At 41.5% G+C, this 26,184-nt stretch overlaps 1 protein-coding gene across 1 annotated transcript; it reads right to left on the reverse strand.

Annotated features, from left to right (window-relative positions):
* Positions 1 to 8,152: 8,152 nt before the first annotated feature.
* LOC143883283 (uncharacterized) lies at positions 8,153 to 12,457 on the reverse strand. The gene is made up of 2 exons (XM_077386632.1): positions 12,102 to 12,457; positions 8,153 to 10,614 (listed from the first exon to the last, which is right to left on the reverse strand). The coding sequence occupies exons 1-2, from the start codon at positions 12,178 to 12,180 to the stop codon at positions 8,267 to 8,269; spliced, it is 2,427 nt and encodes an 808-aa protein (XP_077242747.1). The 5' UTR covers positions 12,181 to 12,457; the 3' UTR covers positions 8,153 to 8,266.
* Positions 12,458 to 26,184: the final 13,727 nt, after the last annotated feature.

The raw sequence follows: 26,184 nt of genomic DNA on the forward strand, positions 1-26,184 counted from the left end.
CCACAATATTATCACGCAGGCATTTTGGTCTTTTCACAGGTAATTTTCTTGGATGTTTTGATTTTTACGAGTTAAAAAAAAAAAATCTACTATGGGCATTTTGGTCACAAATTGATGGCATGACCTGATTTGCTAAGTTCACTTGAACATGATAACTTTATTTGCAAATTGTCCAACTACAAGACTATTTTTTTTGCAAATAAAGCAAAGTAGAGGACTTCTTTTGCAAAAATCTCTTTAATATAAGGACGGCAATGTTATTCACTAGGTCACCCGTCCGGTTAGTCATTTGATCCCAACTTTAAATAACTTGAACCCAATCTACTTTTTTTATATCATTTTACACCATTTAAGAAGTACAACACAAAATCTGAGGAGTTGTACTCTCTTCCACAAAATTTGAGGAGGGTATCTGATTGTGTCAGGAAAGGCAAAATAGTCTTTTCGGGTCCAAAACTACGCGCACAACGTTATTTGCAATAGTTGAACACATTCCGTACTTTTCTCCGGCCTTACTACCAACACTGCAAGAAAGTTGACCTTCATGAGGAGACCGAGAGTACCACCGAAAAGGGGACCTAACAAATTGATTATGTCCGCATCCTCACAAGTGACATGAGCAATCCCTTTAAGTTCAGGAAAATCAACAAAACCTTCAATTTTTTGCACATGGCACATTCTCATTGCAGTTCCCCTGCTTGGTGTTACTCTCGGTCTCCATATCATTTCCCATTATAATTATAACTCCTCGTGCCTGAAGAAGAAATTGAAAAGAACATATATCCAATTCTATATTTAGAGGAGAAATTATATGGTGTAAGGGCTTACAATAATAAGGCCTTTGTACGGTGGAAGTCCCATCCTTGATATCTAATCCAACAGCAGCTCCTCAAAAAGTGAGCTGCTGTTGGATCAAATATCAAGGGTGGTACCCATACCATATTGTTGTAAGCCCTTACACCATATAAAATCTCCTATATCTAATCCGTATTTTTGAAAAGCACGGTACAGCCAACACGATGATCCAAACCGTCCATTTGTTGGGCCACAAGGTAACTAGGTTGTGCCCCAAAAATCATTTCCATAGGATGTTAGAAACTTACCGACTTCTCTAAAAGCTTAAGCTGTTGGAGAAAGGCGTTATTTATCTTTCATACTTTAACACTCCCTGGCACGTGTGGCCCACTTGGCAAACACGTGACACATGTGGTCCCACTTTGGGCTGACCATCACATGTGGATTTTTGCTATCCAGGAGGTTTGAACTCGAGACCTTTGGCTTTGATACCATGTTAACTTACCAACTTCTCCAATAGCTCAAGCTATTGGAGATTGGTAGTATTTAATCTTTTATACTTTAACACTCCCCCTCACGTGTGGCCTCACTTTCATGGTATCAGAGCAAATGCCTGGGTTCAAACCTCCTTGATAGCAAAATCCACATGCAATGGCTAAACCCAAAAGTGGGGCCACATGTGCCACGTGTAGGCCAACCCTAGAAAGTGAGGCCACACGTGAGGGGGAGTGTTAAAGTATAAAAGATTAAATACTACCAATCTCCAATAGCTTGAGCTATTGGAGAAGTTGGTAAGTTAACATAGGATGATCCTAACCCTCCTATGGAATAGTGCCATTATCAAAATATGGCAGTACGGATATCAGTAGAATTGGTTGTGCAACTCACATAGGAGACTTAACAACAAGGAAAGATTTTAAGCATCTTTTTCTTAGGGGTTAAGGTTTGTGACAGTGGTAATTGTGAGAGTAAACGAGAATGCTTCTTCAAAAAACAGTCCGTTACATAGAATACAAAAAATCTAAGGGAATATTGTATGAAATTAATACAAGATTTGACACACTTTTCTTTCTTTTCTTTGATAATGGTAACTTTAAGACTGAGACACTTAAAAAATCATAATGATTTTTTGTAGGCAAGGTGATATGGGTGTGGACAAGTTTTTTTGTTTTTACTAAGCCATTAAAAAACCAGTCTCAGATAACAGTTCTTAAATGTAGGACTTTGGGAGTATGAATTGAAATATTTCATACCAGCTCCTAATCCTAGTAAAGTCCTAAGAGCCAAATCATGCATATGGTTTTTAAATTTTTACTTAAAATTCAGGATTTTGGCATGGCTATGACACTCATTTTGAGGTGTTCAAGTCATAGAGGAGGCTGATGCTGTGCAATGACCAAAGGGTTTCAATGCAACTCATCCATCACCCTAGAATTGATAATGAAACAACTAGGTGTCCCACAGAATTAAACTCTTTTTTCTATGCAGTTCATGGTGTTCTTCAAGAGCATGCACTTGAGTTAAAGGCATTTTGACAACATAGCTATACTGGACAGTCTGGTAAGAAATTTTTGTACTCTTCCAGGTGTCCTACAGAATTAAACTCTTTTTTTCTACGTAGCCTTTGGAGCATGACAAGATATACACCTCAATAACCATGTGCAGGGTTCTGTAGTTACAACACATAAAAAAGGGTTCTGTAGTTACAATCAATGAAAAAATCAGGGATAGATAATGCTTAAATGTGTAAGTTTTAGTTCCATTTAAAGGTTAAAAGTAAACAGAGTTCAGATGATGAGATGAACAGTACTGTCATTCAGCTTCAGAAAAAAAATATTTTACAGAAAAGCATTGTAAAGTCAATATTTAAAAAATAATAACATATGTTTCTCCTACATGACTGTAGACACCCCATTTTGACCGTGCCCTTCACCTCCATGTTTTATGCTTAACCTCGTCAAATCAGTGAGTTGGGATCATAAATTAAACCCTGAGGCAGCTTAAGGTCCCCCTGAGGTCCCCGTAAAGTTTCGACAAAATCTGCTGAGAAATGGCAGATAGGACGAGCCGGGAAGGAGGTGTGGTTTGAATGTATAAGGGGGGTGCATCAATTGTATAGGGGGTTGTCTCGAAAGAAAGGGGGTGTATAAAATTTTCATTTTCTGCATAAAACCCACGAAATAGGGTTTTCTCAAAGGAGGAGGGAGCCCCATCTGCAGCCGCATAGCAGAGAAGCAGAGAGGGAGAGAAATTTACAGAAAAGAGAAAGAGAGGAGAGGGGGGAGGAGAAGGAGCTTGCCCCGTCATCATCTTCCCCAACCGTCCGGCCATCCTTGCGGAAATCCGGCCCAGCGCCATCTTCTCCGGTCCTCCACCACCAAAACCCCCTTTCATTTACCCATTCACCTCCAACCTCCATGGATTCCGGTGGCCTTGCCGGAATCCGGTCATCCCCATCTAATGAACCCCCAATCTAACCCTCCACCATATCCTATTTTCTCCCTCTGCCCATTTCGTCACTCAAACCCATCTCATCTCACCACCCACCTCCCATCTCCTCCATCAGCCACCACCATTTTCTCCGAGCAGCTCAAGCTCCAACCGGCCATCATCTTCAAACCTTCGATCAGATTTTTGGCAAGTGGGAGCTGCAGAGAGGTAGCAAGGAGACAGAGGTAGGGTTTCTTTTTTTTTTTTTACATTCTTTAGCCGGAGCTCCGGCGAACCCCATCTCCTCCGGCCGCCATCACCCTTACCCCTTTCACCCTTCACAGCCACCTCCACCTCCGGCAAACCCCTTCTCCTCGCAGCCACCTTCTCCGGCAAGCCACCCACCGGCCATTGCTGCCTCTTTCACCCACCACAATCTTCTCCTAAACCCTCCCCCATTAATTCCGGCAACCTCCATCATCCACCTCTCATCTCCATCCTTGCCTCTCATCTCCAAAACCAACCCCCATTTTCATCTCTGCAACTCCGGCCGGCCGGCCACCGCCTCCATCAACCCCCCTCTCTCAGCCATCTCCCTCTGACCGCCATTAAATCCGACCCAAACCCACTCCTTCCATCTCCACCACCACCGCTACCCTCCACCACTACCACAGCCACTTCCAAAACCATCAAACCCAAAACCCATTTCTGGAAAAAAACAGAGAGAAGGGTTTACCAGATCCGCCAGAACTCCGATCGGCCGCGACCACGTTCTTCCTTTTCTTCATAGATATTTTCGCCATCATCCAAGCCACCATCATCATCGTCTTCATTCTCCTCTACCCCACATCCACCATCGTCAAACCCATCTCCATTTTGCCCAAACCAACATCAGCCGCCACTAATCCCGTTCAATTTCAACCTCCATTTTCACCCTCACCCCCAATTGCCACCACATCACCACTCCAGCCATCACCAATTTCAGCCGCACCCCAAACCCACTTCATTTCCTCTAACCCCATTTCCGGCCGGAATCCGATCTGCGGTCTCCCCATTGCCGCCGGCTAGTACCGCCATCTTCCTTGATCTTTGTCGGGAATTCCGCCATTGCTAGCGAATTTTCTAAGGGATCAGGGATTTGCTGTCCAATAGTTTAATTCACTGTAAGTGTGGATACTTCTCTTAAATCCTTGTGCCTTATTCATTATCTATGATGTTTGAGTATGCAAGTTGTTGCTTCTATGATGATGCCATAATTTTCACTGTTTTGTGCTGAATTGAAGGATTCTCGATCAGAAAGAAATTGCTGAATCTCTTTACTATCATTTTCTCTTGATAAATAACAATTTTTCTTTGATCAAGTTGATTGTGTAGGTATCTTTGAGGTCTGTTGTTAGCATTGTCATATTCTCTGAAATTCTAAAAAAAATAAAAATGAATGCTAGCATCTGGAAAATGTTTTGGACAATTTTGTTCTTTTGATTTTTATTCTTAGCATTCCGAATTTAGAAAAAATCAGAGGATTACAATCTGTTCCTCAAATTCTATATTTGGTTTTGTGCTCTTTGATCATTGGAATGCTTAAGATTTTAGTTCCTTGGTTGCTAAAGCAGGTGCCCATCATCTTAGTGAGAGCATGTTTAATGGTAGGTCTTTGGAAAATCAGGAAATTCTGTTTGTGTAGGGGCTATACAAAAATTCATTGGGCATTTGATTAACAGGTGCATGTATGGGCTCGGATCATCCTTTCATCCTACTCTAGCAGAATTCATTCCTTGTAGAACAGGCCGATCGGGATAGTTGATCCCTCTTAGTCGAGTTGAATTCGTTTCCTATGGAACGAGTCAATCAAGGCGGCAAGCCCCTCGCCTTTTCCTCTTCGACTCTCTTTCAGGCCTTGCCTCGGTGTTTGGGGTTATTATAAGGTTCTTGTAATCTCCTCGGATTCATGGTTTCTTAGGATCTTTAGGATCATCCTTGTCTTTTTCAATCTACCTCAGTTCTTTAGGATCATTCTTTGTGCGTTTTCAGGTTTCATTGATCAAGGGATTCCATCGATTTTTTAGAATGTTTCTCTCGAGTTTAGGCGATGACGGAATGTTTCTTGAGCCAGCCCCTTGCCCTTCCTATCATTTTCCCCATCTTAGAGTCTTCACAGGGTTTGAGGGGTTTTCTTTCTTTTTCGGGACTATTCTTTGCGCGTTCATCGGGATCCTTTTCGAGTTTCAGGATTTCATCGATTTTGGGAACACCTCTCTTAGGTTTGGCAACGATGGAACGTTTCTTGAGCCAGCCTCTTCCCTTCCTGCCTTAGAGTTTTCGCAGGTTAAGGGATTCTCTCCTCTTGGAGTGTTTAGCCAGTTAGAACCCTTCTCAGGGCAATGATAAGGTTACTTGGAGCCCGTCTTTATGTTTTGCGGCTCACCGCTTTGCACTTGGATCTGCACAAGTTGACGTCCCCTGTATGCACTGAAATTTTTACTAATTGGGATTATCATAATCTTTTGATATTTCTAATACTCTTCTTATCTTAAGCATTGAGTTAGGTTGTGAAGACAATAATGAATGGACTGTTCAGGTGAGATTATCTTGAAGCTTATCATATTTGTTTAATTTTATTTAAATAAATTGTTTTAGGAAAGAAGGAGATCAGATGACTACTCTATTCGATATTATCGACATGAGTACTGTCTGATTTCAAGGCGGGATTAGAAATATTATCTTGTGTATTATGATATCAGATGATTACTTTAGCATCATCTGATTTCATCCCCATATTGGGGTGGTGTTTGTGGTTGGGCATAGAAGTGTTTGATATTGTTTTTGCTTTATTAGGCTATCCAGCGGCTGGTCTGGACTAATTTATGTTGTTTATCATTTTATGATTGCTATAGGTTGTGCGTTTTTTAATTGAAAATTCTTCTTTGCTTACCACTTGATTTATTTTTATAATAACTGAATGGAAATCTGAGTTTACTTGATAACATTTTTCTTCACTTTGATTCAAGACTAACTCAGTCTTATTGGAGCCTTCCCTGCTTGGGATCTTAGATCGTTTTCTCTGTTCTTGGGACGCTATCTTTCTTGTTGTGGTCTGTCTCTTTGAGACGCTAGTTGCTTATTTGGGGTTTCCCCTTTAGATCTAGGGCTTTGCCCTAGTTTGTGGTTGTTCTTGCGTGTTCCCTTTAAGATTGAAAACATTTAAAGGTTTAGAGCATTGGAAAAGCTTTAAAATCCAAAAAAAAATCAGAAATTCGAAACTAAAAAAAACATTTGAAAACTTTAAAAATATCAAAAATATTTGAAAAACATAAAAAACCTTAAAAAAAATCTAAAGTGTTGAGTGTTTCTTTTAGAATCGTAGTTTGAGAGTTCGTTTCGAACTACGTTGGCTTGATCCTCTTCCACGAGGTACGTAGTGCAGCTTGGGATTCTTATCCCAGGTCCAGCCAAACCTTTGTAAATAAATCATTCAAACTCTTTAAAAAAGTACAAAAAGATTTCATAAACCTGTTTTCGAAAAATCTTCCTCTAGAGTTAGGACTTTGTCCTAGAAGGAGCGTTTTAGAGTTAGGGGTTTGTCTTTGGTTTTAGTCTTTGATTTGTTGTGTGCTTGTTTTAGAGTTAGGGGTTTGTCCTAGAGTTATAGGAGCGCCTCCGTCCGGTCAGTTGGCGATTTACATCGCCGACTGATGACTAGGTCTAAGATGCGTTAGTGATCCCATTGTTTTCCTTAGGACGCACAGCCTAGTTACACATAGGTTGTAGGAACTACCTTCATTAGCTTAGGGCTAACCTGCATTTAGTTAGGGCATATAGGGTGTCCTAAAATCTACAATTCACTGGAATTTAAATAATTGTTCAAGAAGCTTTAATAATTAGTCCGGTCTTTTAGATCGAGTCTAAGATAGAGGTCTAGGTGTCTTAGGCATCCTAACTTAGAATAGGCGCGAAGAACTACGTTGCCTTGATTCTCGTGGAGGCGGGGATACGTAGGCTTCTTTGGATGAACATCAGACCATCCGAGGACTCGGGCTAAATCATTTAGAGTCTTAGGATTTGTTGTGTTATATTGCATATTTTGTTGTGTTTTCTTACTTTCTTGTGCAGACCTATACCTTTAGCTGTAGCATGCATGTGTTTGTCCAGCAGAACTTAGACACCTATTAGCATGTCACTCATAACCTAGTTATCATTAGGTGACATTTATTTCGGTTCTTTTGTGTGTGCTTATTTTCATCTCCGAGACATGCATGATTAGATAGACGTTTTCTCGGAGATGCGTGTTCCCATTTCATATGATTTTCGCTTGAAACTCTTCAAGGTTAATAATAAATGGCATAAGAGACCAAGTGTTCGCACTCGGGCGAATTGGGGGCGCTCTTCGGACCTTCTCCATTCGTCATCAGGCACGGACCTTCTGTATCTCTGGTTATCCATTGCAAACAGAGCATTTGTTTGGTTCCATGGCTTGTCCATGGATGGCGACTCTGAGTTTATTTTAGGTATGTCTCGGTTTCGAGCCCCGGCTCCGGATCAAGACATATCTCTTTCTTTTTATATCGCCACTCATGCTATGCTGTGAGAGTGGCATCAGTTTCGAGAGTTCCTTGGCAGAGCTCTCCTTCACATTGTGGAGATCTTTGAGGATTGCTGTGGGGACCTCGCGTCCCTCGCCGCACTCGTCCTCAGGATCGGGGTCCACAATGACCAACAATTTAAGAACTTGATAATGTGAATTCAGATACAAGCCACGAATTCCGCAGCCTAGTTAATCATAACTCATGAAGAACAGAAAACAAAAGCTAGGAGAATATAAATTATCTTTCTCCATTTTCATTTCTCAAGAACCATTGCTCTCATACAATCTCATATAACCAAGAAACCAGTGAAAGAAACTAAACAGATATCTTAGAAAAGTACGAAATTTAATATAAATCACAGGTTTTTATTTTTATTTTTGAAATGTATAAATCACAGGTTTCTATCATTGAATGCCGAAAAAATAAAGTATTTGAAGATACATCAACCATCCAACACTTCAACATACAGCTTGTAAAATGCCATCTAAAGCAACCAAAAGAAAAAAGAAAAAATAATAAAGGAAAGCAAAGAATGCATAAAAAATTGGCTTCTTCACCCACCAAGAATGTTTTGATTTGGTAGAGAGATGATGATTCCCAGGTCCAGAAGAACGCATCGAGCCCACAAGGAAATTCTCTCCTTTCCATCCTCTGTAAGTCCTCCAACCATTATTCAACTGATGCTTGTCACCTTGAAACCTTGAAGTTTTATACCCTGGAGAATTTCGAGCGCCACCTTCTCTCCTCCAACAGTTCACATTATTTGTTTCCAAAATCACATTATTTTTTCGGGATTCCAAATAAGGCAGCTTGTTAATATCACAATCACAATGTCCCCAACCGCATGAATTACCCCCATTATTTTCCCATGAATTATTCTCCTTAGCTCTACTTTCACAACCACTCCAATCCCGTGTATCACTATCAGCATTTCCATCACAATTTCCAAGCCCTTTAGCTCCATCGTTTTCCCATGAATTCTGCTCCACATCTCTGTTCTCATTGTTATTATCAAGATTTTGATCAAAATTTCCCCAAGTGGGCTCGGGTGGAGAATCATGAACTGGGTCTTCAGCATCAACCCATCCAGTGCATGGGATTGGGCAGTTAGAGGGCTCGGCCGGAGAATTATTAACTGGGTCTTCATCATCACCGCATCCAATGAATGGGATTGGGCAGTTCGAGGGCTCATTAACTGGGTGTTCATCATCACCCCATCCAGTGCATGGGATTGGGAAGTTGAAAGAATCCCAACCAAGTTTCTCATCCTTCTCTTCATCAATAGGAGCCGGAGGTTTTCTATCCAAATCCAATGGCAGCTTGGGATCAATGTCGGAATTCCAGTCAATTTCATCAGTATAAATATCTGGATCGGGCAGAGGGATATCAAAGGGGAGGCCATTAATCTCTGCCCAAAACGGGGCTTTCGCATTCTGAAATGCCTCTTCACCAGATGAATCATCCCACTGAGCAATGTTTTTGTAGTAGGACTTTAGGTTCTTAGTGTCACAGAGTTGTTCCCATGAAATTGCGCATGTAGAAAAGCAGAATTTGTTTTCCCATGAAGGTACACAACCACTCCAATCCCATGTATCACTATCAGCATTTCCATCACAATTTCCTTGCCCTTTAGCTCCATCGTTTTCCCATGAATTCTGCTCCACATCTCTATTCTCAATGTTATTATTAACATTTTGATCAAAATTTCCCCAAGTGGGCTCGGGTGGAGAATCATGAACTGGGTCTTCAGCATCAACCCATCCAGTGCATGGGATTGGGCAGTTAGAGGGCTCGGCCGGAGAATCATTAACTGGGTCTTCATCATCACCCCATCCAATGAGTGGGATTGGGCAGTTAGAGGGCTCATTAAATGGGTCTTCATCATCACCCCAACCAGTGCATGGGATTGGGAAGTTGAAAGAATCCCAACCAAGCTTCTCATCCTTCTCTTCATCAATAGGAGCTAGAGGTTTTTTATCCAAATCCAATGGCAGCTCGAGATCAATGTCGGAATTCCAGTCAATTTCATCAGTATAAATATCTGGATCGGGCAGAGGGATATCAATGGGGAAGCCATTAATCTCTGCCCAAAACCGGGCTTTCGCATTCTGAAATGCTTCTTCACTAGATGAATCATCCCACTGAGCAATGTTTTTGTAGTAGGACATCAGGTTCTTAGTGTCACAGAGTTGTTTCCATAAAATTGCGCATGTGGAAAAGCAGAATTTCTTCACCCATGAAGGTACACAACCACTCCAATCCCATGTATCACCATCAGCATTTCCATCACAATTTCCTTGCCCTTTAGCTCCATCGTTTTCCCATGAATTCTGCTCCACATCTCTGTTCTCAATGTTATTATTAACATTTTGATCAAAAGTTCCCCAAGTGAGCTCGGGTGGAGAATCATGAACTGGGTCTTCAGCATCAACCCATCCAGTGCATGGGATTGGGAAGTTGAAAGAATCCCGACCAAGTTTCTCATCCTTCTCTTCATCAATAGGAGCTAGAGGTTTTTTATCCAAATCCAATGGCAGCTCGAGATCAATGTCGGAAGTCCAGTCAATTTCATCAGTATAAATATCTGGATCCGGCAGAGGGATATCAAAGGGGAAGCCATTAATCTCTGCCCAAAACCGGGCTTTCGCATTCAGAAATGCCTCTTCGCCAGATGAATCATCCCACTGAGCAATATTTTTGTAGAAGCACATCCGCTTCTTAGTGTCACAGAGTTGTTTCCATGAAATTGCGCATGTAGAAAAGCAGAATTTCTTCTCCCATGAAGGTACTGTGGGTCGCCAGGATCCTGAAAGCACAAAACGAAAGAAGAACTCTTTGTAAAAAGAAAAAAAGGAAGAAAGACAGACCTACAAAACAAAACTGCACTGCTACAAAAGCCCATTCTGTTTAATGCGAAGTGATAAACAAACAGCCAAATTTTACCCCACCACAATTCAAGAAATATAAATATAAGTACTTCAGTCTTCCAATAAATCCTCAACATCTAATAACCCAATTCCATAAACAAGAGATAGTACTAACATAAAAATAGAGCTCTGCAGTTCAAAATTAAATTACAGAAGATATAATAGACAACCCTAATCTCACATCCCAAATCATATAGGCAGAAAGTTGAAACAATACTAAAGATCAATATCTAAGAACTATAAGGTGCTCAAGAACTCACCCAAGGCAGAACAAGGTCGACTCAAGCTTAAACATTGGTATAAATTAAAAATATATATATGAAAATAAATGAAATTAAAAGAATTACAATGCAATGATGTAAACAAATCCTCAATGCATGAAAAATGACCCCTTATCTATCCCACAAATATAAAGCAGAATCTAGCATAGTAGAACTTAGTGGTTCAAAACAATCTAAATAAATGTCTTAAAAACAGGGCGACTAATTAAACTGAAAAAGGCTACGACTCGATCCAAACCGGTCCGATCAGGTTGAATCTTGATTCCGTTAAAAAACAAGAAATTATGAAAGGTTAAAAATTGCCCATATAAAAAAATCAATAAACTGACTCTTGATACATAAAAAACCTAGAAACTAGACGTGATTTCTACGACAATCAAGGACTAGGCAAATAAAATAAATCAAAGCAGATTTGAGTCAAAATCTAACCTTGTATCCCATATTCTAAAAACAACAGACTAAAAGGCAAGCATATAACCAACTCCTCAACTAGTAAAATCCCACTTCCCAGACCATAAGACCCAAATAAAAAAAAAACAAATTCTCATATAATAATAGAAGCATGCAATTTAAATATTTTCAAATCAAGATTTTAGAACAAAAGTACCACAATTTGCCTGTCTAGGAAATATTTACTCTACATAAAATAATCATAAACAACAAAATGGATCCATGAACTTTAAAAGAATTCCACAGTTAGAAAGAGAAACTAAAAACCAATGAATAATTCATCATCAATCCTAAAAACCCATATGCAATAAGTAATTCCTCAACAGATAACACATCTATTTTTTCAATGGCCCAAATAAAAAAACCTCAATCCAATCACAAACCCACTTCTATTTTCCTACTAACATCAACACCAAAATTATCTATCAAGCAACAACACAACTTTTCAATTCAAAACACATTGATAAAAAAAACAGAGAGAGAGAGCGACGTTTATAGAATCCATACAAAACACACCTCACTCTATAAGAAAAACCTAGAAATAAAATTAAATGAAATTCCTCAACTACTATTGTACTCTACAGTGAACAAAACAAACAAATTAAAATAAATCCCAGAGAGAAATTTTAGTATACCTTGACGACGTCGCCTATTTTGGGATGTCCATGGATTACTAGGAACCATTTCATAATTATATAGACTACACTCTTCCATATTTTAGAACTCAATAAAAAGAAAGCTGTTTTTGTTTTTTGGAAACAGGTCTCCAAAACAAGTACAAGAAGGACCCCTCTGAGAAAAACCAAGAAAGGAAAGAGAATAATCTCAGAGATGGGTTTCAAAATCAACTAGCAGAGACCAAATTAGGAAAGCTTATAAGTAGAAATTTGAGAAGTAAGTGAAGGTTTTATAGGAAGAGAAAATCCAAAGAACCACGTCTTGTGTTTGCTCACGTCTTTTATTTGAGGCGGTGTGTTTCTCTTTACTTACAACTCTGCCACACTTTCTATTTTGGACTCTAGGCCGAATTACTTGTTGCCTAATCTTATTTATGAATTGACCAAACTACCCTTCGAACCTTAACCCTATTTAATTTAGACCAAAAAAAAAATCAAGTGATTATGATTCACTTAACGGCTTAGATTCATTACAGGTACCACAAACTCAATCATGGCCGTAAAGTCTTTACACAAAAAATATACCCATAATAACCATATAATCACTAGTATTTTTCTAAACAAATATGGACTATCCACCAATTGTTTTTTACAATTTTGGACGGCTATGATCAAATTGGTGTAATCTTGCTTGATTGGTATAATCTTAAGGGTATAATAGTAATCATAATATGGGCAATTTGGTCGGTTACAAATTGTAACTATATGTTTGGACTTGGTATGAAAAAGATTGATAATGGAAGGGCATTTTTCTTTTGTAGTATCCCTCATTGTATATGTGTTCGTCTTGGCAAATTCGGGAACTAATAACCCTTTCTGTTTTTAGAAAGTACAGTGCACGTAAACTAACACTAGACTTGGCATAACCATTGGTTCATTTACTGGGTTTCACAAACTAGGGGTGCAAATGGGGTCGATTTTAGAGAATTCGGGTTTGTGTTGATTACAAGTCATTTTTTTCAATAACAAAATGAAGCGTCACATAAGTGCAATTACAACTTCAAAATAACATGTATTAAAAGCATGTGTAAATTTGTATTCTAATGGAAAGTATTGTTGAAACTACATATGTAATCTGTATTCTAATGGAAACTATTGTTGAAACTACATATGTTCATGGAAATCATGAAATCACATAGATTTTAACCCACACGCGCTTTGACCTATATATCATGCAGAATCTCTTGCTGAACACTGATCTGAACAATTCCTCACTTTGGATGGAAAATTGGTCTGAAAATCTTGTAGAGTGCAAGTACAATTTTGGAAGATCTTCAAAATCTTTAGAATGATAAGTTTACAAAAGGTACATGTTCTACGGATCATCATCACAATAAATTTTTACAAAGAATAGCACATATATAGTAATCTATAAATGATATCCATTAACTTATCTTTCGAAAACATCATTGTATTCGAAATGAAAGTTTTTGAGTAATAGGACATGATAGAAAACATCATTGTACTGGAAAAAGAAAGTTTTGAGAAATATGACATAATGAAAAACATGTCGTACGTTAGAAAAAGATTAAAAGAAACTGGGCGTCAGCTAGAGACTTGCATAGGGGCCTCCCATTAGCCCTATTAGTAAGTGATACTTGCTGCTTGCTGTCTACTTCGCTACCCATCACTACCCCTTTCGACTTTTCTATCTTGTCATTGTGCAGAGAACAAAAGGAACATTTTGAGCACTCTAAAGGATGATAATTTCAATCGAAAAACTTTGTTTCTATATTCTTGCGAAACCTTCACTCTTTTTTAATGTGAAAAGAATTAAGATTGATTTTTTTAGGCAGGAAACATGATGTTTTAATTCATTAGAGTGTAAATTCAGCAATTCGAATTGGATATGCTGTATGAAAAACATGTTTTTATACATTAGGGAAATGGTTTCAGCACAAACAAATAAATCAATACCCATTACGCCTACAGATCAAATAAATCAGTCCAACATTCCTAAGCTTCAACGCTAACCATCCCATTAGACTCATTGTGCTAATCATCCCATTAGACTCATCGATCAATTGGGTCTGTTCTCCACAGGTTAACAGGCATGAATTTATTTTATCCTTGAGAAGAATCATTGTGCTGTGTTCTTGGATAAAAATATTAGCAGAACAAAATTAGTGAACAATAGATAAGATAATCTCTTGCACATATAAGGCCAAAACCATCAAAATCCACAACCTAATCTGGTCCCACCAATATATATTATACAACCCAATGCCCAAAAATCATAAAACAACCCCTTTTTTCATCAAATTTATAACCTTCCAGTGCAATTCATAAGCTGAAAGCTGATTTCCAAATCAAACAAATAGCTCATCCAATGCAATTGAAAATACTCACCAACAGAAAGAAAAAAATAAAAATGAACTTTGTCAATCTCCAACTCTTCGTATCTGTGAAACCTTAAAGCATGCCCCACTGATAAAAGCAGATACAGTAAATCTAGGGCATGAAAGTCCTTTAAGTCCACACAATACCACCTTTTAATAAAAAACCTTCTTACTTAAACCCATCACAAAATAGAAACCTCTCAATAGAGAGCCATAAAAATGCAAAGGAAAGATAGAAAAATGTCTTTACCTTGAGTTACATCGAAGAAAATGCTTCTTTGTTGCTCACACAACTCTTCTTTTGCACCAACTTGTTCTTCAGGTTGGAGTTCCTTTTCAGTTTTGATCTTTTGTGTCCTCACTTTCAAGCTCACGCATTTCTCTAGCTCCTCTATCTTTGTTTCCATTGAAAAAAAAATGAAAAACCAGAGGTGGAAGAAATGCAGAGAAATGTAAATGCCAACTAAACAATAATGGGAAAGAAAGCTAATGACAAATGCATTCAGTCTTCCTGAACTGATTATGTAATGGGAAAAACAATAAACAAGTTAATCTGCCAGTAGGTGCAGGTTATGGAGTAGAGGACAAAACTCTCTTTTAAATTTTGATCTTTTGTGTCCTCACTTTACACACCCCCATGACTTTTATTAGAGTCATTTATTATTAGGAAAATGGTATAGCACAACCATGTTTTAATAATGGCACGAACTAAGCTTGTCTTGTCTTTTAAAATTGCTTTTCAGAGCTTTGTGGGAACAGTAATAACCTTGGCAGCTCTTTATATGATATAAGACAAGATGAGTTAGTGCAATTATTAAAACATGTTTGTGCTGATATAAGCATAGAAGATTGATTTTATAGAAAATTTTCATTTTCCAACTAAATAACGTAAGTTGTCAAGTAATGAAAATAAAGTAATAGAGATAGAGAATTGGCAATATCAAATACGTTGATTCTAATCCAAGCTTTCCATTGAATCTGAACAATAGAAGGACAATGATATATTGCATTCCCATACTACAGTAATGACTGTACTCATTTTGTACACTTCTCTAATTGAAATAAGCCTAACAGCTGTGAAACTCAGCAATCAGATAGGGTTTGATATCATGCAATCCAAAAATGGCTTTTTGTCAATCTTACTAATTTTCCATAAACATATATAATACTAATATGCCCCCTAACATTTACCAAATAAAATAAAATTTTAAAAGTCAATTTAGGACCAAAATAGCAAAATGATCCCAACGGTCCGATATGTAGAAATTTCCATAATGTAATTCCGATTTATAGCTGCAGAAGTTTAGCGTGTCTTTTATTTTGTCATTAGCCTATCAGAACCTTTTGGGAAGTGCAATAACCCTAGTGCAATTATTAAAATATTGTGGTGCTGATGTCATTTCGTTTTCAATATAACTTAGAAATTTCGGATCAGATTTGGTTGTAGGCCTGTCAATGGAAATGGATGGTTTTGATGGGCGGATGCTTTTGGATCGTAGGGAATAGACCTGGTAAACGGCCGGGTCAGGCCGGGATCGACCTGGCCCGTACGGGTCTGGGGCAAAAGGGACGGGTCAAAAATGACCCGGGAAATTATACGAGTCACTAAGCTTGGACCTGCACCCGGCCTGTACGGGCCTGGTCGACCCGAGGTCAGTCGGCTATTTGACATATTTTTTCAGCTGTTTTTTTGTTTGTATAGGGATTTGCTAGCCACCTTCGCCAACCCATCCTTTGCAATTGCATACGATTATGTGATGTTAGCCTCTTTATGTTTATTGACTTTTTGAGACATTTGTCTTATCCTTGAGATGGTGCAAAATGCAAAGATTGGGAGAAGTACCATCCATTTGTGCAAAGGTGGGTAGCAATAAATAATAGCTTGACATATTTTTTAAGATTTTTTTTTGTTTGTGTAGGGATTTGCTAGCCACCTTCGCCAACCCATCTTTTGCAATTGCATGCGATCATGTGATGTTAGCCCATTTATGTTTGTTGACTTTTTGAGACATTTGTCTTATTGTTGATGTGGTGCAAACTGCAATGATTAGCAAAAGTAGGATTTGTGCAAAGGTGGGTAACAATATATAATAGCAATAAATAATAATCATGGGGTACTAAGTTTTAAATGAAAAATTACGGGAAAATGGAAGCAAAATCGACAAATTACGACAAAATATATGAAAAAATGTAACAACATATGACAATGACTGAAAAAATGGAAGCCTCGTCCTGACTTGACTTTATGATATGATTGGGTATTTATTGCCCAACATGACTTTATGATATGATTGGGTATTTATTGCCCAACATGAATACTGAGAATACCCCTAAGGAAAATAAGAAATGCCAATGAAAAGGTATTGTGCTAGGCTGTGAGACATGAATGTAAATAACGCAAAAGTGAGGATGACTTTAGCCCCTGATTCACGCTTTATATATAGTATAAGGATTTGCTCCCTCCGATCTGAATGTTAGAGGGTTGATCCTAACCCAAAAGTCAAGCAGAAAGATTATTCTTTCGATCTCAATGTATGTGATTCTAGATTTCTTGAATTTACTATATTTTTCAGAATTTAAATTAATATGCGATGTTGAGCGGGATAAATGAAAATAAAATAAAATACGTTTTTTCGCAAATTGGTTTGTTTTTCCGTTGCCTTGGCAATCACTTGTTCTCAACATGTAGGCCTCACCCATACTTATTCATACTTATTTTCACGACCAGTACTCTCTCATCTCTTTGAAGACGAACCCTCAGTACCCAACCATGAATAGTTTAGATCTTTGAAGAAGGTGGACGCCAAAAACTTTATTTAAAAAAAATACCATTTTGAAGATCCAAATTGTTCATTTGTTGTGACCTGGCACAATAGGCCATGTCCCAAAAATCATCTCCCTAGGATGATACTAACTCTTCAATCCATAGAGATTTATATATGGTTTCGTCGTATTGGATTGGATGGTTAGGATCATCCGATGGAGATGATTTTTGGGGCACGACCTATTTATGTGAGGCTCAACAAATGAACACTTTCGATACTTGAACAAAGTGGCCCCAATGATATGTGCACGTAACTGGCCCCCTTGTTAGGGGTGCAACTTGGCTCGGTCTCAACCCGAACCCGACTCCGGTTGGGTTGGCATTTTCTCGGGTTGGGTTGGGAAAAGCCAACCCGATTTAATTTCGGGTTGGGTTAGGGTTGAGGCCTTGGCAACCCGACCCGACCCGAAGCCGACCTCTGTCCCCTAATTTTATCATAATTTTCTTGGATTATGCTATTTTTTTCTTGTATTTTTCTATTTCGCCATAGATAAACCCGAACCCAACCTGTCTCAACCCGAGCCGATTTGGAGGCACGTTGGGTTAGGGTTGACCATCCTCAACCCGAGGCTCAGGTAGGGTTGGGTTAGGATCAACCCTCTAACATTCAGATCGGAGGGTTAGGTTCAACCTATGGAAACGATTTTTGGGGCACAACCTATTTAGGCTGTGGCCCATCTAATGGACAGTTTGGATCATCCTATGGTGCAGGCCATACCGTACTTTTAATAAAGTGAGGAGTGCCCTCATCAAAATACAGTAGTGCTGATAACATTTCCTTATATATACAGTTCTGTATCTAATAAAATAACTAATTTACTCTTTCTTTTCGTTATTTAAACTAAGGGGCTACCACCATGCGTCATTATTGGTCTATATCCCGTACTAAATGGAGATTATATATCCATGACAATGATTACATACATGGATACATCTGGTTGGAGTCAAGGATCTAGATTGGCCAATCATACCGGTATAACAAGAGGTTGGGCCTGTAGCTCAGTGGTTGAGACTGTATCTCAACCTTGAGGTCGAAGGTTCCATCCAGCTTACCTACCAAAAAAATTATCAGGACAACAACAATGAAATGCGTTCATAGACTGACAATCTGCCAAAATTTTACATGTGTTGGTAGGTAGCTTACAGGTAGCATGGGATTTGCTAGGGTCCATCGCAAAAGGCATTTCGCAGCACGTCTGTTGCATGAGAGAGCTCAGCCACCTTATGAATAATGACAAAATCTGTTGGAAAGTGAGCTCATGTGGCTGCTCTCTCATGCAACAGAAGTTTCGCAAAATCCCATTTCTGATGGACCCTAACAAATCTCGACGTTCCCCGAAATGCATTTTGCGATGGACCCAAGCAAATCCCTAGGTAGCATAGTTTGCAAAATACCGTTTTAAGCAACAAAAAAAAATGGTTTAAAATTTTTACCCTGTTTAAAACTTTTAATTTTTTGAGGAAATCATTTAAAACCTATTTTAAACATATTAAACACGTTTTTTTGGCCAACTTTCAAACTTTACCCCTCTATATTTTGTAAATAACAAAATTTTAAATCCATTCATTTGTGTTTCCATTTATTTGACTTTTTTACTACATTTTTGATCTAATAGCGTCTTAAAGTCGTATTTTTCTCATGCCTAATGCCTATGCCAAGCTTCGTCGTCTTGCCAGGAAACCAAAGCGTCGCCGGAACGGGAAGATGGAAAGTTACGTCTTTCTAAAACCAAAACTGCACTTCCTAGCATTAATGATAATTGTTACAGAAGTAGGGGTGCAACTTGGGTCGGGCTCAACCCGAACCCGGCGAGTTCAATCCGATTTTGGCTCGGGTTGGGTTGGCATTTCCTTGGGTTGGGTTGGGAAAAGCCAACCCGATTTAATTTCGGGTTGGGTCAGGGTTGAGGCCTTGGCAACCTGAACCAACCCAAACCCGACCTCCGTCCTCTAATTTTATCTTGGTTTCCTATGGGTTATTGTATTTTTCTATTTGGCCCAAGGTGCACCTGACCTGATTCTGGTTAGATGGGTTGGGTTAATTAGGGTTGAGAAATTTAGAGGCGGGTTGGTAGGGTTGACCATCCTCAACCCGAGGCCCTGGTTGGGTTGGGTTGGGTTAGGGTTGAGGGAATGCTCTCTCAGGTTGGGTTAGGGTTGGCCTCAACTCGATCAAACCCGACCCGAGTTGCACCCCGATACAGAAGTGATGCCGTTATGATGGGCGCTAAACCTGTTATCCATTCCTTGCCTGCCACGTGGAGGGAGATCCCGTTTCCCAATCGACGAGACTTTTCCCGCGTGGGGCCCTTCGTTTCTTATATAAAGGGTCTTCCCTCTTCGTTTTTCGTCATTTCTGTCATTAGGGTGCCTTACTTCCTTCCGGCGATTCTCTCTTCCTCCACCGTATTCTTTCTTTTCCGGTGACCTCTGATTTTCTTTCATCTTCTCAAAGTTTTAGTTCCCTCGTTTCCTTTCCTTCTATCCCTATTCATTTTTTTTCCATTTATCCTAGACGATGCCAGAAGATATGGGGTCCGGTGGTGGAGTCACGGGAGTGTGGGAGGTTGACAGCAAGGTTTTAAATTTCGTCCGAAATCCGAAATTTCAGATTTCGGTGAGGGCCGAAACCGAAACGTTCTGAAACCGAAATTTACCAAATTTCGGTCAAAATTTTGGTATTTTCGGAAATTTGGGCGAAATTTTGGATAAAATATTAAATTTTATTCCTTTACATAATTTAGCCCAAAATTTCTGCCCAAAAAAACGACATTTCAAGCGCCCGTTACCGAATTTAGGCCAAAATTTCGGGATTTCGGCTAAAATTTAGTTTTCGGATAGGACCAACATTACCTCCGAAACTGAAATTTAAAACCTTGGTTGACAGTAGAGTAGGAAGCGGAATGGAGGGTGAGGATGAGATGAACCCGGAGGCCTCTTCCAGTAGCCTGCCCCCTAGTGGACTCTATCTAGGGTGGAACCGCGATTCAGACCATCAGTCTGGAGTATCTGCCCATCGTCGAGTTGGTAGGAGACTCATAAAGGAGGTAATTAGAAGGGAGAGGGGGCGCCTCATGTGGTCCTGGAGTTTGTAGAAGTCGAGCTCCTTCTGGAGAGGCCTCTTCCGGTAGCTTGCCCCCTAGCTCCACATTTCCTGAATTTTTGTTGACAAGGTGATGGGTGTGGACAAGTTTTTTTAGTAAGCGAAAGCAAAAACCAAAGACAGATAACAGAAGGTTCTTAAATAAGATTTTGGTACTAACGGAAGACTTCATACCATCCCCTGACCCTAGAACATCCTAAAAGCCAAACCAAGGATGTAGTTACAGTTGTTTTCTTTCATTTGTTCAGTATTCATGTTTTCTGATGACATGTTTGGTTATGTTTTCATAGAGGCTAGATCAAGATCCTATTATCAGATCAAGCATAGCAAAATCCCTGATTCGATAAGAAAACATACCAAAATCATCCAATTATGATTTATAATATAAAATAATCAACGCCATTACTTAATCTAATTAGACTGCAAGAAAAACATTTTTGATAGGCTTTTTTTTCTTGGAAATGATGTGATTATGGCAAAATTTTAGGGACATAATCATCATAAGTTAAAAATGAATAGGATTGGTTCATATTTTTGGTAAGAAAAAAAAATAGTAACATTTAAAGGAGAAAGGGAGAATGTTGGAAATTTCAACTGTAAGGTAATGGCACTCGTTAAGTTGCTATAGAAGCTTAGTTTTGGACCTGTTTTGAGAAAGAGGTGCGTACTTTCATATTTGTAGCATTCTTGTGTGAAAGTTACTGTTCGGCTTACACCATAGGATTATCCAAACCGTCCATCTGATGGGCCACAGCATAAATGATTTTTTGGGGCATCAAATGGACGGTTTGAAATTGAATCATCCCATGGTATAAGCAAGTACAGTACTTTTCAAAAATGTATTGTACAGCACACACCATAGGATGATCCAATAGGGCAGACACCATAAGATGATCCAAACCGTCCATTTAATGGGCCGCAACATAATCCCAACTCTCCTCCGATCTATTGTGGTTTACATTATATGCAGTTCCTCTATAAATCGTAGGGCTAAGATCATCTTATAGAAATGAATTTTTGGCTATCAAATGGACAGTTTGGATCATCCTATGGTAGTGGTACAATACTTTTTGAAAAATACTGGACTAAGAGAAGGCCCGATTCGTTTCAGATTGTGAAAACCGATGTTGAGGGCCCAAACAATTATTGGCCCAAAATTAAGCGGCCCAAAATTAAACATAATTTTCGGCTCATAATCGGTTGGGCCCGCACCATTAGTTGTGATAATATGAAACAAACATGGTCGAAGTTATCTTACTTGTCAATCGTTGGCAAAACCCTAATTGGGCAAGAAAAATAAAAAAATCATGGATTTGAATCTTGGAGCTTAGTAATTAAAAACCCTAGTCCTAACCCTAAGTAAAAAGAAACCTTATTTAACAGATCTTCAAAATTTGTTTTTACTATCTCCATCATATAGGGTGGCTTATATGATGAAAGAGGTGCAATAATGATTATGTCATCAGCAGATGTCAAATGCACTTCCTAGTATTCTCTTCTGAGACAAACAAGTGGGAGCTATCTAAAGCAAACATCATCCTCGACGACAGATTTTATTTTGGTTCTCAATCATTTTACATAGGCGGCCATTTGTATTGGAAACTTAACTATTGCAATAAAATTGTGGAGTTTGACCCCAATGGAAATCATGCCAGTCTCATCCCATATGACGCAAAGGTGAGTGATGATTGTGGTGTTGCGATTGGAGAATGGGAAGGTAGGCTTGCTTGCACTTTTATAATAGATGATAGAGATATAGAGGAATTTGCCTGCTCCGACGCCAAACGTACATTTGGTCGGATTAAGCTTCATGTTGTGTTCCCTCAAGACTTGGAAGGCCTCTTCGAGGTCGGAGACGTGGTTGGAAGCACTTCTGCTCTTCACTAGCATATCATCAACGTAGACCTCCATGTTCCGACCGATCTGATTTCTGAACAGCTTGTTGACGAGACGCTGGTAAGTGGCTCCTGCATTCTTCAGTCCGAAAGGCATCACCCGATAGCAATAAGTCCCCTAGTCGGTAACGAATGATGTCTTCGGGATGTCTGACTCGTACATTCTGATTTGATTGTATCCTGAGAAAGCATCCATGAAACTGAGCAGCTCGTGACCTGCTGTAGCGTCAATGAGCTGGTCTATTTTTGGGAGTGGGTAGCTGTCCTTTGGGCAGGCCTTGTTCAGGTCTGTGAAGTCTATACAGGTCCTCCACTTCCCATTGGACTTTTTCACCATCACCACATTCGCGAGCCAGTCCGGATACTGGATCTCACGGATGAAATCGGCCTTCAAAAGCCTCTCCACCTCTTCTCTGATGGCTCTCCGCCTTTCTGGTGCAAAGTGTCTCCGCTTCTGCTTCACGGGCTTGCATGTTTGATCGACACCGAGCTCGTGGGTGCTAATCGACGGGTCAATGCCGGGCATGTCTGAAGGAGTCCAGGCAAAGACATCTGCATTGGCTCTGAGGAACTGAGCGAGATTCTGCTGCGCGGCCTCTGGCAGGGCAGAGCCGATCTGGACAACCCTTTGTTCGTCATCGTTGTTCAATTGAATAGAGATGAGATCCTCTGCGGGCTCGTTGACTGTGACCTGCGCTTCGTCTCTCAGATCGTACAGCTCGATTGGAAGAGACTCAGACGCATTCTTCCCTCTCAGCGCTGCCGCATAGCATTGTCTCGATTGAGGCTGATCCCCTCTGACTTCACCTACGCCTCCTGGCGTAATGAACTTCATTTTCTGATGATAAGCGGAGGGAATAGCTCGGAGGAGGTTCTGGCCAGGGCGTCCTAGAATGGCATTATAGGCTGACTTGGCCTTAACCACCAGGAAGGTCACCATAGCGAAGGACTGGCGGGGCGGCTCCCCAATGAGAACTGGAAGCTCAATCTGCCCTTCGACCTTGACAACTTCTCCTGAGAACCCGAACAGATCCGAGTTGGCCGGCTTCAGACGGTCAGCTCCGATCATCATCTGTTCGAAGGCGTGATAGTAGAGGATGTCGGCGGAGCTCCCGTTGTCGACCAGGATCTTCTTCATTTCCCAGTTCGCCACTAGCATGGTGACGACCAGGGCATCATCGTGCGGGAGGATCAGACCGTCAAGATCTGCCTCCGAAAAGGATATCTCATTTTCCGGTTCGGCCTTCTTGCTGCAGGTATGGACGGCGTTGACCTGCCGGGCATAGGACCTGCGGGCCGATGAAGAGGTTCCTCCCGCGGTCGGCCCTCCTGAAATGGTACCAATAACACCATGAGGTTGAGGTTGAGGTTGAGGTTGCGGTACCTGAGGAGGGAGAACGGCCGGGGCAGGAGCTTGGATGCGGTCGCCCAGGGGTTGGGCGTCTCGAGGGCTTCTGTCTCTGGGCCTCGGGTTGTCCTGGCGCTCCCTTGTGCTGTCATTATTTTTTAAGTACCTCCCGAGGTACCCTCTGCTTATCAGCTGCTCGATCTCCTCCTTGAGATGAATGCAGGCATTGGTGTCGTGGCCGTGGCTCTTATGGAACCGGCAATACCTGGACATATCTTGCGTGCCCGCCTCTGGTGTCTGCTTCTTCGGCCATCGGATGAAGTCTTCTTTCCGAATGGCTGCCAAAATTTGAGCCCTGGATGCGGTGAGCGGCGTGTAGCGCTCCCTCGTCGGGGGGCTCCTCTCCTTTCGAGGCCGGGGGGAGCTCCTTTCCTTCCGGGACGGACTGCTCTCCTTCCTCTGGGGCCTGTCGTCCCTACGTTGCTTGGCGGGGTTCTTCTCCTCTGGTCTTCTCTTGCTGACGGAATCCAGGGCAGCGAGAGTTTCCTCGACGGAAATGTACTCTTCCGCCCCGGTCATCAGATCTGCCAAGGACTGCGGATTGCGTCGAGCGACTGCTCTTCTGAAGTCGGTGGACCGGGCTCCGGCCAGAAGAGCATTCGTTGCCGCGGAGGGGTCCAGGTTGGGTACCTGCAGGGCCTCCCTGTTGAACCGGCCAACGAACGCTTTTAAGGCCTCACCGTCTTCCTGCCTCAGGGCCATCAGTGAAGCCGTTGTCTTTCGAGGTCTTCTGCTGCTCATGAAATGTCGGGCCAGGTCGTCCCCGAAGTCGTCGAAATTGTCCACAGACTTGGGCTTCAGCTGCGAGTACCAGTCTCTCGCGGCTCCAGTTAATGTGGTGGGGAGTGCCCTGCAAAGGAACCCGTCCGACGCCCCGTGGAGAAGCATCGTGGTCCTGAAGGTCTGCAGGTGATCCACGGGATCGGTGGTCCCATCGTACTGCGGGATCTGCGGCATCTTGAAGCCCAAGGGGACTGCCGCACCGAGTACCCTGTCTGTGAAAGGGGGATTGCTACTGAAGATCCTTGAAGCAGGGCGGCCATGATCTCTAGCCAGCTCTTCGATTCTATTATCGATCTTCTGGATTCTCAGTAACATCGGATCATCCCTCTGTTCGGCCAGACGGGCAGGTCTACTCCTTACGGCTGATGGGCTCCTTGCGGATCCGGATTGGCTGAGGGGACTCCTTCGCCGGTGCCGCGATCCCTCTCCGTGCATGGGGTCTCTCTTGCTGCCACGTTTCTGCACGGAGGGAGATCGTGACCGGTGATGCTGACGAGGCTCAGGGCGCACATTCCTGTCCCGCGAGCGGTGGTCTCTTCTTGTGGAGTGACGAGTTTGGTCCCGGGGTGGAGACGCGCGTTCTCTGCGGGAGCTTTCTCCCCTCTGAACGGGTCGAGAAACCTCGACTGGGTGTTGCTGGAGTGCGGGGGCCGCATTCCTGAACTGCGCAACTACAGCAGTCATTTCTTGAAAAAGGGCCCGCATCTCCCTTGGGGTCGGGGTAGGGTCTGAACGGTCCGAGTGGGGCGAAGTCCGCTCCACGGCCGCTCCGACCTCCACCTGCGAGGCCAGCCGCTCACTTCGTCCTTCACGGGGGGCCGTAGCCCGAGTAGCCCGAGAAGTCGGAGGTGCTCGCTTGCCGGTCTGTCCTACCATTTTTATCTGAGTGAGATTTCGAACAGCTTTTTGTTGCGTAGTCCCACGGATGGCGCCAAATCTGTTAGGCCTAAAATCGGTAACAGGTTATGGTAGGGCTGGGTGGTCCGAGCTAACAAGCCACGACTGAGGGACTGGTTGAGTCCTGCGCTGCACAAGAGTACAGACAAGAAAGAAAAGAGTCAGAGGACCAACCCGGAGTGATACTCCGGACGGGCGCTTCGACACTCAAGTCAGTATGAGCAGGAGTGCAGAGCAATGTCAGAGCAAAAGCTTAGAGTTTTGGTTCTCAGATTTTCAGGACCCTCACCTTAGTACAAGTGAAGGCTATTTATAGTGATTCTGAGCCACCTGTCTAGGACAGGTGGTAGTTCTGAGCTACCTGTCCAAGACAGGTGGTGGCCTCTGTATGGACCAGGTCTCATACCTAAGGAGGGCAGGTAGAGGTCCCTGATTGGTCCAGGTGCCACACCTAGTGGAGACAGGTGTTGGCCTTCCAACGGTCCTTGTGAGGGCCACGTGCCAGCAGCTAATTGGATGCTGAGTTCGGACCCCTCAGTGCTGAGTCCGGATTCCCTCAGTGCTGAGTCCGGACCCCATCATTAATTAATCACAATATACCCTGGAAGATAACCTCTTTGACTTGTCTATGATTTGCTCTATGATTTGCCCAACTTATATCATAAATTTGGAGTTGTACCTTCCAGAATGCTGTGAAAATCCTTTTTACAACTGTGACTCTCAAACTGGGTGTTAGGGCTTTGTCACTGTCAAATCGTTATGAAGAAATGATGACAGGTTCATCTGTTCTTA

Source organism: Tasmannia lanceolata, unplaced genomic scaffold, assembly GCF_043159265.1.
Source record: "Tasmannia lanceolata isolate RefF3 unplaced genomic scaffold, GAP_Taslan_0.1 ptg000002l, whole genome shotgun sequence".
Lineage (NCBI taxonomy): Eukaryota > Viridiplantae > Streptophyta > Magnoliopsida > Canellales > Winteraceae > Tasmannia > Tasmannia lanceolata.